The sequence below is a fragment of the Austrofundulus limnaeus genome, unplaced genomic scaffold (assembly GCF_001266775.1).
Source record: "Austrofundulus limnaeus strain Quisiro unplaced genomic scaffold, Austrofundulus_limnaeus-1.0 Scaffold65, whole genome shotgun sequence".
Lineage (NCBI taxonomy): Eukaryota > Metazoa > Chordata > Actinopteri > Cyprinodontiformes > Rivulidae > Austrofundulus > Austrofundulus limnaeus.
In genome coordinates, this window is record NW_013952467.1 from 2,132,909 (window position 1) to 2,151,852 (window position 18,944).

The following is an 18,944-nucleotide window of genomic DNA, read 5'->3' on the forward strand; positions in this document are numbered from 1 at the left end:
TGTGTGTGTGTGTGTGTGTGTGTGTGTGTGTGTGTGTGTGTGAATATCTTTGAGGACAATCATAGCAATGAGTAAGATTTAATAAGGAAAAAGATCAAAGGCATTGAAAGCAATGACAGGCAGAGAATATTGAAGTCACTCCCACCCAGATGTTAAAGGAGGCATCCCTTTATTTAAGCCAATAAAAAGAGGCAGGTCAGTGTTTTCTGATGCGTGTATGCATTTAGAGCTGAAAACAAATTGTAGCATCACTGTAAAACCTGKCAATGTCTTTCACAAACAAGAAATAAAAAAGCAGGCTGAAAAACAGTTGGTTCAGTGTGGTCTTGAATGAGGTTTGTTTGGAACAGGTTCAATTAAGAGCAACAGACATATTGAATAAATAATGAAGAATTAGATTATTGGTTGATATATGTATGTAGATTTTTTGTTTGGTAAGTTATACAAATGATGTTAAAATATGTCAATGAAAAGAGGTGAAACTAAACATTTACTGCTTTTAACRATCGTGTAAATTAGACAGTAAATATTTGAACTGTAGTGGATTTCACAGAAAAATAAAGCGGGGTAAAAAAAGATACTTATGTACCGTACTTGGGTACATGACATGCTTTTAGCTAATTCTCCTCCGGGAGCCTAAATATGTGCACATGTATTGATGTACTTACTGTGGCCTGAGCACGAGCGTTATACTCAGATTCCATCTTAGCCAGTCTCTGGTTGGTGTCTTCCAGCAGCTCCTGGATGTTTTCAGTGTGTTTCTTCTGCATTTCAAACTTTTCCTGCTCCGTTTCTGCCACAGCAGCATGCAGCTGGCGMGGCAGAGGAAAGTTAATTAGTACCAAATCCGTTTATTTCCCCCTGAAATAATTGTTTCATTTTCAAATGCATCACTGATTCTGAAAAAGTTGGTACGTTGTGTAAAATAAATAAAAACAGAACACATTGATTTTATTCACAATGTAACGTAGTGTTTAAAGAGAATGTATCATGCAAAATCCACTTTTTTWAGCCATTAAATGCATTTGTTGTGTACTTGGGAGTCTCTAGGAGTGCAGAAAAGTTTAATTTAGTCTCTCCCGGTGCTGTGTAGATATCTTTATATTCTGTTTGGGTCATATTTTCAACCCGTTCGGTTTTTAGAAACAGCCAAATAAGCTCTGGACCTACCATCTATAATTTGGTAGTCTTCATTCTCCTCTAGCTCCAGGTCAGACTCTGGCTCCAACATTGACAAGTCTTCCCTTGTAGACATCTTTTAATTAATTTGTAAATTAAAAGTTTCTGTGCAGGTATTTAGTCGTAACCCCCTCTATCCAACTAGAATGAACCGCTCTGGAAGCTGGAGAGGGGCGGGGTTTGAAGCACTTCGTATGGATTTAAGGAGACGGCCTCAAAACGAGTCGCTCCGAGACACACCTCAGAGACGGGGTGAAAGAGGGGCTTGTGGAGTTACAATCAGGAGGAATTCAGACCACTCCACTTTATACAGACCCCAACTGAAGGATTTAAAGGTGAAAAAAGGAGGATTTAAAAGCATGACATGTCCACTTAAAACCAAGAAACTGCACCAGGTAATTTTGAATTTGATGGTGGCAAAACATCTAATAAAGATGGAGCAGGAGCAACAAAAGGCTGTAAAAGTTAAGAGGTACAGATTGGAAACAGCAGCAGTTAATTATATTATTTGGCAATGGGTCAGTTAAAGGACTGGGAATAAAAAAAACGAGTCTCTCAGAAGTCGAGATGGGCAGAGGTTCATCAGTCAGTAAAGCAGTAAATAAAATACTGGTTTGTGAGATTTGCAGTCAAGTGTTTTACATTAACCAGTAGTTTTCTGCTGGCTCAGAACAACTTAAACAATGCTAAAGTATCGCACCTTCTTCTCCCACTCGTTTCTTATAGAGTCGGCGCTCTGATCTGACATTTTCTTCAGCTCCGCTATCTGCTTCTCTTTGGTTTCACAGATGACCTGAGATTCCCGCAGCAAACTTTGAACTGTGGGAGAGTAAAGACACAAACACTTAGAAAGCAGTCAGGTCTTGCCTCGGGGTATAAACGCATGGATACACACGGAGAGACGTGCACACGTGTGCATTGACGAGCTGCCTGAAAATMTGTGTCAAAACAGATTTTTTTTCTTTAAAACAGCAAGTTTCACAAGTAAATTTATGTTTTTCTATGAGGCACTTATGGAATTAGATAAAAACCGATAATAGAAATGAGAAGTCCCCCCAAAAGGAAGGATAATAAAAAAGCTATATAAAAAAAGCCACAAATTATGTGATTAAACTTTTGACTGAGCAGCACAGCTGGAGAACATCAGTCCACGCCAGCAGCCTCTCACTGAATTGTATCTTTCTGTGCTTTTTACTGTGAGTGTTCAGGGACACTTTTGTAAACATCCTTCCAGTGAACTCTGCAATCAACTCTCACCTTTCTTTTCCTGCTTACGGATCATCTCCTCTGATTCTTTCTGCTTGGACCGGTACAGGCTCTTTATCTCTTCGATTTCACGATTTTTTCGGTCCAGTATCTAAAGAACGGAGAAAAGAAAGTGATTAAATTCTTTTATTTTGTTTGTTGTTTGTTTTTCTTTGTTCTTTTTGATTAATCAAGACCTTTTGACAAAAAAAAAACTAATGTCATCAACTAACAACAACCCCAGTCAGTTTTTATTGCAGTGCCACCTGAGTGATCAAAGGTCACAGACGTTCATTGTTGATTTTGGTCTTGCCACTTACTTAGAGATTTGTCCAGATTCTCAGAATATTTTGATGATATTATGGACGGTAGATGATAAAATCCCTAAATTCCTTGCAATTGTACTTTGAAAAACGTTGAACCTCAGCTCAACTTTGCTTGTGAACGACTGAGCCTTTCTGTGATACTCCCTTTACACCCAATCATGACACTCGCCTGTTTCTAGTTAACCTGTTCGCCTGTGCGATGCTCAAAACATTTGTTCTTTTGAGCATTCCTCAATTCCCAATCTTTTGTTCAAGATTCAGGATTTCATTTATTGTCATTTCCCTGGTTATTTCCATGCAAAGGATAAAACGATCTCACCAGGTATGCAGTGCCTTCACATATACATCTCTATTTATAAATATACACATACATACACATATGAAGTGCATACATACACACAATGAACAGGGCTAAATAAATAAATAAATAAAAAAGCTAAAAAAAAAAAACAGAATTATAATCTCAAAAGTCAGTCGTTGCCCCTGTCCCAGCATCTTTGGAACATGTTACAGGCAGTTGAAAATAATAAAGTTTATCCYTTTGAACATTAAATATCTGGTCTTTGTAGTATATTCAAATGAATATAGAATATAGTAATAAAATGATTGACAAATAATCATATTCAGTTTTTCTTGGTTTTACACAACGTCCCAACTTCATTGGAATTGGGGATGTAATTTAAGATGAATCCAGAAGATTAAAAAGAAATAATAATAATTCAATTAGGATGAATAAATATTGTGGTTTTTTTTCCCCCCAAGCTGAGTTGTTGCTGTTATCAGCAAAGACATCTGTGCAGAAAACTCGTGCACGACATGAGAAAACCTCCTCCTTATGCATATCCATTCCTTAGGAGACTGCAGGCAAACGGAGGAAAATGGCAGCTGAGTGAACCACCTGTGCCGAGGTGATGAAGTAAATGTATCTACTTGCTGCTGCCATCTGGGCGTAATTAGTTAAATTAGGCGGTGGAGAGTTGCAGCCCCGGTTACGGAAACACAACCTACCAATCTCGCAGCCCTTGTTCTCAGTTGAATAATGTGTGTAATATGCACAAACAGTATATGTTGCGTGATTGGCCACATCATTTGCTCAGATGGTCAGTTTCAGGTTCTGAAAGCCCTGGAATGGCTACAATTTTAGGCACAACAACACAATCAAACATCTGTTTCTTAGCATGCATATGGACACCTGTATAAACTAGTAGCATTCAGTGGGTTGCTCTGATTTTCTGTCTGAAATGACAAAAAAAAAAAACAGAAAAAAAATACCGAGTTGTTTGTTCATAGACCCCTATGAAGACACTTATTAGCCCAGCCTGTCATCATCTGTGTGTGAATGGGATGGGGGAGATGAAAGGACGATTGGGCGCCTGGAGCAAAGTTCACAAAACATTTAGAGATAACGCATTTTCCCCCACTTTTCACCACCCCAAAGACATTTTTGTCTTTTTAGGGTTTGCCAGACAACGTGATGTTACAATGTCAGGTCCACGGAGAGGGGACTAGATGCTGGGAAACGGCAGCTTTTAGGGTGACTAGTTCACAAGACATCTTAATGCAGTCCAGCTTGGCTAGCCAAAGCTTTAACCAGGGAATGAAACAAAGAGCACTATTATAAAAAATATAATATATAAACTAATAATCCAGTAATAAGAAAAGTACAAAGTAGCAAACCCATTGCAATTATTAGCAAATAACACTAGCGATGTTTAGATGCATAAAATTCTTTGATCTGATTACAATGTATTTGATTTAATAATCTAAATGAATTGTCCACACGGGCAGAAAATTAAATGATCCGATTGTGACGAGTGTTAACATGCACCAGGCTTTTATTCAGAATAGAAGTACTGACATGCGCAGAGTTGTAAACCACAGAAGAAGTAGTTCTACTTCTGTGAAGAACATGAACAAACATGTCTAAACCAAGGTTTAGTAAATGTAGAGACATTATTGCGCTCTTGCTACACTTTTGACCTTCAAGGCGTTCAAAAATTTTTAGCTTTTGAGCTAACCGAGCAATTATGCTTCCCCAACATGTTAACATCTAGCCAGGTGGTAAAACGTCAATTTGAAACAAGGTGCACACGCACAGCCAGGTCAGTTTTCCACAATCAGAATATCATCATCAGATTAAGTGTTAACCTGCATGCCGTTCGGATTATGAACTGGCATAAACCACCCCTCTTTATTTGGATTACCAATTCATTCCAGTTGAGCTGAATCAGGTCAGAATATTCCGATTAGTGCGTTGACATGACACATTTTTATTTCAATTGGTAATTTATTCCAATTACTTATGTCTATGTAAACACAGCTACTGTGGCTTATCTCATTAGCCTTTTCATTTTTAAGCACATCAACAATTAGCAGTATCCCTTTTTCAGCCTACACAATGTTCAAGAGCAAACATAAACAATACATTTGCATTGTCCATTTTCCATTAAGCATTTCGAAGTGCGTCTTTCAAATCAATGTTTTTTTAAAGCCAAATGAGTTAATATCACAGAAAATGAAAGTGGAGATAACTTGCAAACAGAAAGAATAAAACAAAGTGAGCTGTCATCTTGCCTCCTGTTAACCACAAATGCACAACAAGCGTCTTGAAGTGGAGAGAGAGAACCGGTCACCATTTTTCCTTCTGTTTTATTAAAAGCTTCTGCAGCAGCAAAGAAAAGTCAATGTGAAGATCTGACAGATTCCAGGTGGCTGATCTGCAGCCCAGCTGATGGGCACTTGATGTGAAAAAAAAAGCAGCTTCATGGCTGCTTGCGCCAGCTGACAAGCTGCTTTGAAAAGAAGTAAAGAGAAATATTATTTTACTTTCAAGTTAGCAAAGAACGTCAGAATTAATGGTGAACTGGATCATGAGCTACACAGACTTTATCTGTGAGTTTAGCTGAGGARTGTGAAAACTGTTCATATTCAAAAYGAAATGATCAGGGTTTTTACCTTATGCTATATTATTTCCCCATAAACCTTTAACTTGACGTCATAAAGATGAGAGTAATTTCAAGAACGAAGAATTGTCAATTCAACGTCTAAATCAGCATTTTCTACTTGCATTACCTTGCATCTACTTGCATAACCTACATTAAATTACAACAACACAATAGTAATGGTTAAAATATACACTACTCAAAAAAATAAAGGGAACACTTAAACAACGCACGCTAACTCCCGATCTTAATCAATGAAATATTCGCATTGAGCACTTTGTTCTGTACAGAGTTGAATGTGCTTCACAAGTTTGATTTACTTGGACTTAGCGTGCGTTGTTTAAGTGTTCCCTTTATTTTTTTGAGCAGTAGTGTTCCCTTTATTTTTTTGAGCAGTGTAGTTGCACTGTATTCTCATTGCAACCTTGCCTTCTCAACATCTGCATCATGTCTCTGCTGCATTCTCAGTTTCTCCTCCTGGTGCTTCGCCTCCAACACTTTGATCTTCATCTCAGTCTGAAAACAACCAAAGCCAAAATGTCACACATTAGCAACACGTTCACACATTCTGGTTTAAGACATGATTATTGAGCAAAAATGATCTGTTGTCTAGTAACACTGTTTGTTGCAACACAGAATTAACCTAATTTTGCAAATTGAAAAGCTAATCTAGTGTAAACCATCTTCCAATCAAGCACATTACCGACTAGTTGAAAAGAAAACAAAGAACACTTCACAGAATTTTCTACTTCTCAGATTCCTAACATCTAAAGAACATAAATAAAAAAACTATTTTACCACATTTAAAAAATAAAGGTTCCCTCTGTAAGGATAAGAAATTTATCTCAGTTAGTTGCAGATTCTAAATAAAAAATACAATTTCTTGTAGAAATTTATTTTGCTCTATTGCATGTCAAAGTTTTAAGCAAAGATGTTGCAAATCTGTAGCCTTTCATACTATATTATGTGGATGACTGTCAACAACAACCACGCCAAATTTTAGTTCAGTTTATGAAAAAAAAATTACAAAATTAAAGAGATATAAAGATTGTGTTGTCTTTAGTCAATTGTTAAAAAAAAATCAGGAAACTATTCACATRCAAAATCCACTGCACCAAGAAAATAAAATGACAGTAGATCTTCACACCAACCTTTAACGCCTTAAAGGAGACACATCATCATTTAAATCCTTCTTTTCACATATAAAGTTAAGTTAAACTGCAATGCTCTGGTCTGAATTCCTCCTTATTCTATCTCCACAAGCTCCTCTTTCAGCCCTTTTCCGAAGTGTGTCGCAGATCAACTCATTTTGAGGCTGCCTCTTTAAACCCAAATGAGGCGCTTCACACCCTGCCACCCCTCCAGCTTCCAGAGCGATCCATTGTCCTTTGATAGAAGGGATAATGACACTATAGCAGCGCAGAAACATTTTATTTACAAATTAATTCAAAGCTGTCAACAACAGAAGACTTGTCCATCCAGCCTTACCTGTTGGAGCTGGAGCCGGAGCAGAAATTGTAGTTGGTAAGCCCAGACCTTATTTAGAAGTTTCGTTACAAATAACTTGACGTAATAGTTCAGGAAACGTCTTAGAAAATAGAAAAAATTGAAGGGTTTGAAAAATATGACCCAAACAGAATATAAAGATATCAATGCAGCATAGAGGGAAACTAAATTCAACGTTTCTGCACTCAAGTACACAACAAAATGCTTTTAATGGCTAAAAAAGTGGATTTTGTATATGTCCCTTTTAATAAGTGATGTTCTGGGCCACTGCCCGTTTCAGACTTCAGACTCTGTTTATCATTTCTGCCATATTTTAGCAGATTGTGACAATAACGGAGTCAAAACTGTTTTGGTTTCTGTGGAAATTTTTCACGTCTAAATCCCACTATAGTCATTTTTGTCACCTTCCATCACTTCCATGCTTTCATTTGATCTTTAAAAAAAGTTATTTTTTCCCCTTTTCCATGCTGCTGTCTCTAATTAGTGTGCTTAGAAGATGTTTCCCCTCACAAACACACAACACATGGAGACACACAGAAAAACCTTTGACAGAAAAAAAACTGGTTGTTGCTTTGAAGTCACTACTTAAGTTCAGTCGGTATTTGTTCTGGTGTGTTAATCAAACCTGCAGCAGAGTGACAATGTTCTTCCTTTGAAAATGTGTGAGTGTGCACACAAGTCAGTGGTTAACAACATCCTGAGGCTAGATCTTGCTTGTTCTAGTCATCAAAACCATTAAGCAGAAAAAAATTCCCTAAACATTACTTGGCACAGCAAAATCTCATTAGACCTCTTCTCTTGGCAAATATCAAAGCAAAACAAATGTTTTATCTGGGTTAAAAACTATATTTCAATTGCCATATGTCAAAAGGTAAAAGGTGTTGTCAGAGAAAATAAAATCTGAAGACGTGAGCTATGCAGCAAAGACCAGGTCACATGTTTCAGTCTCTCAATGATGCAACAGTCTGTTTTTGCTTTAAACTGATCGATGTGTCGGTTTTCTCAAAGGGTATTTCTTTAGGAAAAGGACTCGCTTGTATTGCTTTTTTTACTTAATAAGAAATACACAACATTTGCAAGATTCCAGCCACACTTGATGTATTTAAGTGCATAAATATTGATGTAATTTGATAAAAATAATGTAGTGAAGATTACAGGAGGAGAAGAAAATATTACCATGCTCTGCGACTGAAATGGTGGAATCAATAAAACTTAAGAGCCTAAGTTTTGTTCAGAAGTGAGCAATTCCCCTCTCATTCTGAGCTCGCTTTAAAAAAAAAAAAAGTCCAAATAAAAGGCATAAATTGCCGTCTGGATGCCTCTCCTCATTACAGAGCTGGAGCTACATTCAGACTGTATCCTTGACAAAGCTCTGTTAAGTATTCTGCCCTTTCTTCCCTGTCTTTTTTCGTGATTTACCGCTATTTCTTGTGCAATTGAGGGGACCACGGGAGACCTGTCAGAGTCAAAAAGGAAAAGTCAAAAAGAAGCGAGAGACAGACAGGGGAAGAAAAGGGGAGAGAGAGATGGCAGTGATTGAAAAGCAAAAGATTAAGTAGAGAGACCTGATTCTGCCGGTGCCTACAAAAAAGAGAAAGAAAAAAATAATAAATCATGTGGGGGTGTCACTTTCTTATCCTCTCTTCAAATGCTCTTTGGAGAAAGTTTGTCAAACTAGATCAGTGGTATTTGAAACTTGTTTATAAAGGCGTCGGTGAAGGGAGGAGGAGGAGGGATGTCGTACACCTAAGGCTTCTGAGATGTCTTCAATCAGCCCGACTGGGTGGTACAGCTTTTCCCCTTTTCTCTGCTCCTGAGTTGAAGCGAGCGCTGTAAGATGCCATGTTTTTTGACACCTCGTATTTGAGAGGATGAGAGCTTGGGAGGGAAGGGGTGGGGAGTATGCGAGAGCGGGAATGTGAGTAGAAGACAAAAAAAAAAACAGTTGCTGCTGCTTCTCTCAAAACCAGCGTMGGGGTCAAGACCTCCTTCCTCAGGAGGATACATTCGTAAATTCTCTGCTAAATGTTTGAGCTCTGCAAAAGAAGCATGTGTGCGTTTCCATCTTCCTCCTTGAGATGTGCAATGTCCTGATGTGTCTTTAATCCTCAGTAAACACAGATGCCGAGGGATAGTCAGCATGTGACACCGAGTTATCTACTGAGCAACAGCTAGATGCCATTTCCACACTCTAACAAGAAGTCCAGATAAAAAGGCTGGATAAAAACTTTGACTAAAATGTATTCTCTGAGGTAGGAAAAATATATTCTCATAGTTTTTGCAAAATGTTTCATTTGAACGAGGAGCGAAAGAGACTAGCATTCAAATTCTTAAAACAAAAATAAAAAAGAAAAAGGAATTGAGAACTGGGTAGACATGTTTGAAATAGTAACTTTCGTATTATGAAACACTGCAAATCCCTTATGGGTCCCTGCCTGAAGCACCATCTTGAAAGTCAACTGCAGAACTAGTCCCCTTTAAAACTACTGAGACTCACAAGGTTACTCTTTTTAGCTTTCAAAAGCGATCAGATAAGACAGGCTATGGCCCTCTAAATCACAGGCTCAGAGCTCAAGCTCCATCCCAGAGGATGCTCAGATTAGAGAGACTGCAACATTATGCCATCAGTAAACGTAGAGGTCTGATCCCCAGTCACGGACTTGTGGACCATTAGACCATGACTGCTTAGCACAAACACTCATTTATACAACTGCTGCCCACGATCCCTCAGGTCAGCTACCAGGGGAAACACTTACAGATGGCTTGTACACACAAACTGTGAGAGAAAGGCTGAATGATTTAATCATCCTGACACTATCTTCTGTAATCACTAGCCGTGGGCCTGTGTTGAGCTAAAACTGACTCATCAATCACAATTTAATTGAATTTTCAAATAAAGGTTCAGCCCTCCTAACACTAAGCACTTTTAGTGTGTGCTGTAGGATTAGCAGGACTTTGCTGCTTCTGCAAGACATTCTCACCCATAAGCAGGCACATTGGTGTAAAATAAGTGACTTTTACAGCTAGCAGTTGAATTTCCAAGACGTCACTCATTTTACGATTGGAAAAAAATGCACTCTGCACTTTTAATAATGCTGTTGTCAGATTAGCAGGAGGGTGAGCCTGAAGTGAAATTTATGATGTTTGTTAAGCTTCCATCAGCTTAATAACATATGGCACAAATATGACGTCTTGTTGCATTTCCTGTATATCGGCGAAACAGCCATGTTTCAATGTTGTAGTACTCGAGATGGGTCTTTGTCTCAACACCAGTCTTGACACCACCTTTTTGATGGTCTTGGTCTTGTCTCAGGCTCGACCGCATTTGTACTTTCTACTTTACTAATTTTTACTACTTGTCTCCGACTTGAGATTTTATTTCAAAACCAGTAAAGACCACAACTGTGGAAATATCACTTAATAGGCAGAAAATCGTTCAATTTATTTGACAACATTCTTGCTTTCATTGGATGTAAAACATAGGGATTCATATCCAAGCGTGACTCAATGCTAATTCTGTATTTTTGTTACTGCTGTCACCCATCCCCACCCCATTGCACTTGCACACATTTCCATCTTGGTCTGGACTTGGTCTCAGCCCCTAAAAGTCTTGGTCTTCTCTCAGTCTCGAGACATTCTGGTCTTGTTCTTGACTTGATCTCGGTTTAGGTGGTCTTGACTACAAAACCAACCTACTGAATGGTGTAAACAACACTGAAGCTGGTAAGCAATGCAACATAAAATCGTCTTTGGTAGGCCAAAGTAGGGTTCATGCAGGTTTCAATAAGTTAAATTTAAGACCTTTTAAGACCATTATGACTGACATTTAAGACCAAACTGATGCATTAACAGAAACATTCAAATCYTCKCAGAAATTTTAACATGGAAACCTTTAATTGTTATCAATTTAGTTATTAAAGGATATTTAAATCTTCATACAAGAACATTAAATTATTTTAATGAATCAGTCATATCTATGAGACCTTAATATCGACTGCTGTGGATCGCTTCCAACTGAGTGCAAAAATCACTGATATCAGCCCAGTCTCATTGAAAACACACTTTCTCATGTTTAAACAACAAGTAGTGGACATGACTAAACTTTTTGGGGTTTTTTGGGCGGGTGAACAAGCTGCCGTATGTGGGGGGTTGTAGCGACGAGGTCAAAAACATGGAAGCAAACTGTGCCATTTTTTTGCCTGCAGTCATCACGGGATTTGTAGTTTAACATGTACAAAGACCAGTAGCAAACTTAGCACTTCATGAAGACAGATCGTGTCAACCTTTGATTGCAGCTCTTTACTCTGTTTATTCATGCAGCCAACACTTCTCAGGAATGATGAAAAGTAAAAAAAAATTAAGACTTGACAAAATTAAATTTAAGAACTTGGATGAAAATCTGGGTGTTTTTAAGGCTTTTTTAGGCCTAAAATTTAGATTTTCAGATTTTAGACTTTTTTAAGACCCAGCATGAACCCTGGCAGACAATGTTGTTCTCGCAACAGCTTCATTTTGTATTCCTAAAACCATATTAGCACTGCTGTTAATTTATACCTGCTTGGAAAATTATAGCTTAAGACAGCAATATACAACCACAGATTTCTCAGTGCCCTGTCTTTTAATTTATGCTCTTAACTCTTCAGTATGGCTCCACATCAGAGTTAGACTTTATGTATCGACCAACAAATGGGTCCCTAAACGTCTAATGAGGCAAATCAATACTCTTTGACAAGATAACAAATCTGGTAAACATAACTTTCACACAGAACATTTTGTAGCAGGACTGACTTATTGGACAGCATCAGACTGCACAGGTGTACCTAAACATATCAGGTAGAGAAGGAGTATGCTTTAAAAGTAGTGTATATTCCCTTGAAAGAAGCCTACACTGGTCAGCTAACTTGAGATATGATCAAACGGCATAAATTGTTGCTTTAATGTGTGCGTGAGTTACTGTGTTACATCAGCCTACCGATCTATTGCCTGATTTGGCTAAGATTGTCTTAAAGCAGAGCGGTCAACAAACCAGACGATTCTTGTTGAAAGATGTCATGTGTTTCTCTCCCCACCCTATGTTTCTTCCTCTTCTTCACAGTGAAGCTGTCAAACTGACTGCAGCGGCTATGAAAGCTGTGACAATTACAGAGGAGTCATGCTCAGTTTTATATTTAACACTGCATTTAAGGTGTGCAATAGAAGGAATGACTGGTGGTTTGGGAGAGATGGGGAGGGGCAGAGGGGACTTCAAAGCATGCTTTCAGGATAGGATTTTCTGCTTAAATCCATATACGAGAGGGAAAAAAAGAAGAAGCTGGTATTTTTGTCTTCCAAGAAGCCTTAGCCATTTTAACAATCCAATCCATGTACATGGATGTTTGTAAATGGCTGTGGGGGTTTCTAATGCCAGAGGAGCTTTGTTTTCTGTCTGTGTTCTGCTCTTGTTTTCATACAAATACTGTGTGTATTCAGTAGTAAGCGGCGAGGATTTAAAGCTTGCTGGAATGTATATGAATAACTATTTCATAAATACCATCTACTACCGCCTTTGGATATAGAAGGCATCAGTTATTTAGAAAGCCTGATTCATCAAACAAAAAAGCTTTTAGTTATTGTCAAGTTCCCCTAAAGCTTCCATTCAGCTGCATACCTCTTTGCTTTGTGGGTCATGATCATTGGCAAAGGTGCAATTCATCTCAAAGCTTGTTGTCAAAATCTACGAAGACAAAGGAGAGAAAAATTAGCTGATGAGAGGATTGAGCAGCTCAGAGACATCACTTTTATCCAAGCAACAATAAATAAACCACAAAAGAGCCTGTGACAACTTACTGGGGATAAGGGAACGGGCTTCTCTCTCAAATACCTGGGGTTTTCAATCTGAAAGAGTAAACAGAAAAACTTCAGGCCTCTATTTTTCCCTGTTCCTCTCCTAACAAAGCCCTAAAACTTCGCAGAGTCTATTATTCGCCCTGAGTTTGCTGTAAACAATGAGGAAAGCACATCAAAAGCCCAGTTTTGCGGCTGGAGTTTCTTCCGTCAACTCTCGTCTGTTTAGAGAGGAAATCACGGCGCGACTTCAAGGCCTTTAGTACGTGTGGTCAGCCCTGCTTCCGCTCTCAGCCTCTTTTCGCTGTCCCTTTTGTCAACACTAAGGACTAATCTGTAAGCTATCCCCACTCTGTTTACCGTCACATGGAAACAAATGTGAAAACATCCCTGCCAAACACTGACTCGGCACGTTCTTTGATTATAATATGAAACATGAGAGACTGAAAAGGAACGAGTTGCTTTAACCACCTGAAAGTAAGCGGGTCATGGTCCATGTGACTTAGCGACGTTACAGTTCACTAACTGTGACACAAACTGTAAAAATATCTGTTGACAACCTGCGGCTTAACTTCTGATGTTTGCTTATGACCCCATTACCTTCTTATAAACTTGCTCCATCAGAGAGTCTTCTCCGCTGATAATGTACAGCTGAAAAATTCAGCAAGATTCCAACTTTTCAAAATAAAGGAGCTCAATGACAAGCAATACACACTTGCCCTACTGATTTTCTCAACATGGGCATAAGGGTGGAAGAGTAGAAATAAAATGCTAAAGTGAGGGTTTATTATGTAAAAAAAAATACTTTTTTGAGCTTTATATAATATTATAATGTTATTCCCTCATCAAAAACATACACAGATTTGCTTTGACTCATTCATGCATGTTTGAGAAATCCTTGAATCTCCTGTGGTAGCCACATGGAGCTGCCTAAATGCTTGCTGGCCTGGTACAAAGCACTGCCTATTTTCACAAAGTTCCTCCCTGGAGATCAGCCTTCCGCTGACCTTCTGAACCACAGAACACCCCTCCTCCAAAGCATCGTTGTGAAGATGTGCTGAAGTGGAAGTGTCTGAAACGGTAGGAGGTTCTTAAAGAGACAGAGGCTAATTTCAAGGCTTTTAGAAGTCTAATTTTTGCTTGATATATACAGTGTTTTGATAACGTCAGGTAATATAGTTACTTGACTTTGGTAAAGAATTGAACTAAGTGCCCCCTTGCAATAATGAAGACTATGTGGGAAGGTACTATCAACACAGAACTAAACCAGAATAGATCGGATGTGAGCAAATTTTAGGAGCTTAGGACTAAAATACTTAAAACTAAAGAAAACAACCACAATTTGTTGCTCCAGGCTGAAAGAGTGACAGGAAAACTGGGTAAAAGTAGCCCTGCCTTTATGCTAAATCTACTCAGGTAAAAAAAAAAAAAAAAAAAGGCAAGACATTTTGTTTGTTGGCATCCTGTGGGCCCTTTTACAAAAAAAAATTGAAGTTTTAGTTATCACTATAATGTGCGTCAAGTGGCGCTCTGTTTTAGGAATTGGTTTATTTAACATCCTCCACACAACCGTCAGGACTACTCAGAAAAAAAAAAAAAAAAAGGCAAGACATTTTGTTTGTTGGCATCCTGTGGGCCCTTTTACAAAAAAAAATTGAAGTTTTAGTTATCACTATAATACATGCACATCCTCAGAGGAAAAACTACTCTTGGTAAGAGCAGAACTACATGCAGCAATGAGTGAGGAGCTGCTTTTAAATTTAGAATAAAAAACATTTTTGAAGTGATGAAACAATCAATATTTTTCTCAACTTGTGCCGTGGCTGAGAACTACACTGGGATTTCTTTTTATATCCACAGACAGCCCAGTCATCAGATTTGATTGAGCACTGCCCACAGGGCAACAAAGACATGTAGACTAAATGCTGTGGTGTGATGTTGGCACGGGGCCATACTAAACTTGGACTTGATGCATACATATGGCTGTGTGTGCAGTCTTTTCTGCTCGCCCACACACGCGCTCCTCTGAGCGCAAGTTTGTCCAGACTCACTGTTGGCACCGAGTCTTGCGTCACTGACAGAACTGGATGATGATTGCAGAAAAGGAACAATCACAAGGAACAGGCTCTGGAATAAAATATACACACAAACTAGTACTGAGCAGGCTGTCAGCCTACTGAATCCATTAAATCCCTGATGTATTCGCCAAGTGCTGTGGTTAACGCTGAACATAAACTTTGTTTGTTTCTCTTGTTTGTCAGGACACAGACATTTCCTTCAACTGTATTATTCAACTCCAAATAGAGAAGGGATGGGAAACTTCAACCAAGGAAGGGGCCACAAATTTTTTTTGACACATCCAGGGTGTCGCATAGCACTGCACATATAACATAACGTAATAAAACTGCCATTTAAAAAAAGCTTGTGTGTTTGTTTATTAAACAAACATGCAGTGCAGTAACTTCACATATTTCATGCTCAAATGCATGTAGAACAGTTGTACACTTGTTTAATAAATATGAATATAAAACATTTAAAGCAAACAAAAAGTTAATATTTTAGCATGCTGAAGTGCAGACTCCAGAATGGTTCTGGTAAATAAGTCGTAGTTGTTTAGTAAACTTTATATTTAGCTTTGTGCAACGTGTTATAGTGGCAGCTTATATTAAAATCATACAAAGCATTCTTTGAACAGATAATCTACTTCCCAAAACATTTTTTTAACTTAAAAAAGCAGTCTTAAAGTACCGTAGTTTATAGATTTTAATAGCTGTTTTAAAGGGGCAAGCAATTTCATGTAAAATAAACTTTTGAGATTTTTATTGTGTTATAACATTAGCTCCTCATCAGAAACATACACACAGTGTTGCTTTGATTCATTCATGTATGTTTGAGAAATCCTGTAGTGTCCTATGGCAGTCATGCAGGAGAACGAAAATATCTGGTTGGCCCTAGAACCGCCTTTTAGGTACAGCTCCTCCTCTGGGCTGTGTCTCCAAGCAGAGTTTCTGCATCACAGACCACGCCTCCCCCGCGACTCCTGCAGGCTATCGGTAGGAACAATTAGCAAACAAATACCTGGTGAAACCGCTCATCTGCTCAGCTCGTAATACTATTTCCCAGTCCAGTCCTTTTTGGATAAAAAATGTCTTTGAGGAAATGTATTTTCAGATGCCAAGGATGATACAGTTCTTAAAAAATGGTTTGTTTGGTTTTTTTAGAAGTAACCCTACGTAGAAAAATATATTTTTTAATATATTTGTGCGAGCCACTTTACAGAAGACAGCTTTCTGAACAAAAGGGAATTTAACAGTGGACTAATAAGATTATCACTAAAAGGCAATGCAATTCCAACATTTGGAAGGAATTGTCATCTGCCCAGGTAAGCTGAGAAACATCTCATGTTGTTTTGTTTGGTTGTTTGGTCTATCTGTAATCTAAGGTTACCATTCATAACTTATATTACAATCAGAGTTCGTTAGTTGGCTTGCATCACATTTTAGTAATAAATAAATTAGCAACATTGACATGTGTGTATCATGTGAGAATAACTGGCTGGGAGATTTCTTATCAAGCTGAAACGATATCTCTCTACTCACTCCGGTTCTTCAGAAAACGTACACTCCGGGTCCGATGGTAAGGTTCAATTGCATCCCTAGTTGCCATTTTCCAAAATTGATATATACAATGTTGCTGCTTTTTATTATTATTACAACAAAATAGGATACAATGCTCCAGGTTGTAAACATGAAGCTGACGTGAAGAAATTGGTGTGACAGAAGTGGTAGGAGGTTCTTAAAGAGACAGAGGCCAATTTCAAGGTGTTTAGAAACGCTATGATGCAAAGTCAAATTTATTTTTGATTTATACATGTAAAACACATAAAAATTCCATCTGGCCAGCAAGATGGGCCAGACAGAAGACACCCATGGGCCACCTGTTGCCCTTTCATGTATTAATGGTAAAACTTTTTACGTTCCAACAAGGAAACCACACAAATGAAAGGTTGAAAGAGATGGCGGTCCAACTGAATCGGCAGTAACTTCTATCTTTCCTTTTGTGCCCACGACAGACACCATGTTGCTTCCGTTACATTAGAGGAAAAACGAACGACAAACCAATATAGAATGCTTCAAAACATGGAAATGAAAGCAGGAGATGTTCCAGTTAGAGTGAAGCTTGGCTGTGCTGAAATTCCGCAGGAGCTGGGCACTTTGAAGCAGCGCATCTAAAAAAAACTTGAGGCGGGTTCATGTGTGCGGGTGTGTTTGTGTGTGAAGAAACATCTGTTGATTTGAAAGATTCAATTCAATTCAAAAATACTTTATTGATCCCAGAGGGAAATTAGGTTAGATGCAGGCTTGGGGGAGCGTTGCCAAGCAATGCCTCTTATCGGCATTTCAACACAGAGGAGAGCAGAGTGGTGCGGTGCATGGCTTCACGTCTGCTGATAGATTCCTCAGATTTCTCGAAGACTGGAAGAAAACGGGAGAACGAAGAGAGAGAGGGGAGGGGGGGGACAGAGTCAAAGAAGCACGGACAGAGAGGAGAGATAGAACAGAAGATAAACCAAGAAAGAGTTCGAGAAGTGGAGCAGAGGGGGTTCAGCAAAAATACCAGCGTGTAGGCAATGTAGGAGAAAGTCAGAAGTGGGCAAATAAAAGAGAGAAAGACAGAGTCGGGGTCATGCAGGTAAGAAGATAAGAAATAAAAGACATAAGGGCAGGTTGCCTATCAAACTCTGACCTGGAGCACTCCAGATAGAGAAGATAAAACAGGCGCACTCTTCCTCTGCTCCACAGTTTACACAACCCTCACGTACTACCACAGCAGTAAAATACCAAAAGGAGGAGACTTCAAAGGGATGTGAGTGAAAGGGTTTGTTTTCATCATTTGTTCAGAAGTGTATAAGCAGTAACTCAGAATCACTGAAGGGGGCTTCAGTCAGTATTTTGTTTATTCATTTATGGAAACGTAGTTTATTTGTCTTCAATGCATGTTTCTATAAAGTGCTGAAATGTTTGCTCTGCATTTGACCCATCACACGAGAAACATCCAAGTGGAGCAGCGGACAGCTAAGTGCCCAAGGAGTGGTTGGGGGTCTTGCTCAAGGACACCACGACATGAGGGCACGGTGGGGAATCGAACCTTTGACTTTCTGATCCCAAGCCAGCTGCCATGCCATTACTCCACAGCTGCCCCATTTACTGCTAAAACCATAACCGGCCAAAAAGATCAGAGCCCTGTGACTATGCACAACAATGCCATTAAACAGGTGACCTCACGCAAATTCTTCGGTGTGCACACACAACTGAATTCACCAGCGCCTCCAGTTTTTACGTAGACTCAGTTTGTTCGGTGTCTGCAGAAACATAATGTTCATTTTCTACAGCTCAAATCCATACTCCACTACGGGATCACCTGTTGGTTTGGGAACCTAACATTTAAATCCAAAACTCAGATCCACCATCTAATAAAAATAGCAGGCAGTAATGTCACAAGCAAACAAGAACTTAAATGATACAATTACCATGTCCTACATCCAGAATACATACTGCTGAAGTCATGGTTCCCCTGTGTAAATATAACAGGTACAAGCATTTATTCATCCCTCTATCTATCAAGGTCATTAATGAATAAATCAAAGCCACTCCGTAAGTTATGCATGGCAGTGAAATACTTTTAAGAAGCAGTTCTGTGGAAATGCTATGAACCTTTATTTTCATACCCAATAACTGAACCACCTCAGCTAGGAGAAAGGCTAAATCAGATTGATGAGCTAATGGCTAGTCAAAGCAACAAACAGGTAACAAAGCAGGCTGCGACTGTCTTGAAGGGATCCCTGATTAGTTGTAACATTAGAATTTATTTGATAAACATTTATTTTAACTGTAAAATAAAGACTGTAAAAATACTGTAGGCT

General features: G+C 38.7%; 1 protein-coding gene across 1 annotated transcript in view; it reads right to left on the reverse strand.

Moving 5' to 3' along the window:
- cep112 (centrosomal protein 112) overlaps positions 1–18,944 on the reverse strand; it is a 124,085-nt gene that overhangs the window by 85,598 nt on the left and 19,543 nt on the right. Inside the window, exons 6-11 of the mRNA XM_014010148.1 lie at positions 13,025–13,072; positions 12,846–12,911; positions 6,122–6,208; positions 2,437–2,536; positions 1,880–1,998; positions 669–812 (exon numbers count right to left, since the gene is read on the reverse strand). Coding sequence (XP_013865602.1) covers positions 669–812; positions 1,880–1,998; positions 2,437–2,536; positions 6,122–6,208; positions 12,846–12,911; positions 13,025–13,072 — 564 coding nt within the window. The remainder of the gene's footprint in view (positions 1–668; positions 813–1,879; positions 1,999–2,436; positions 2,537–6,121; positions 6,209–12,845; positions 12,912–13,024; positions 13,073–18,944) is intronic.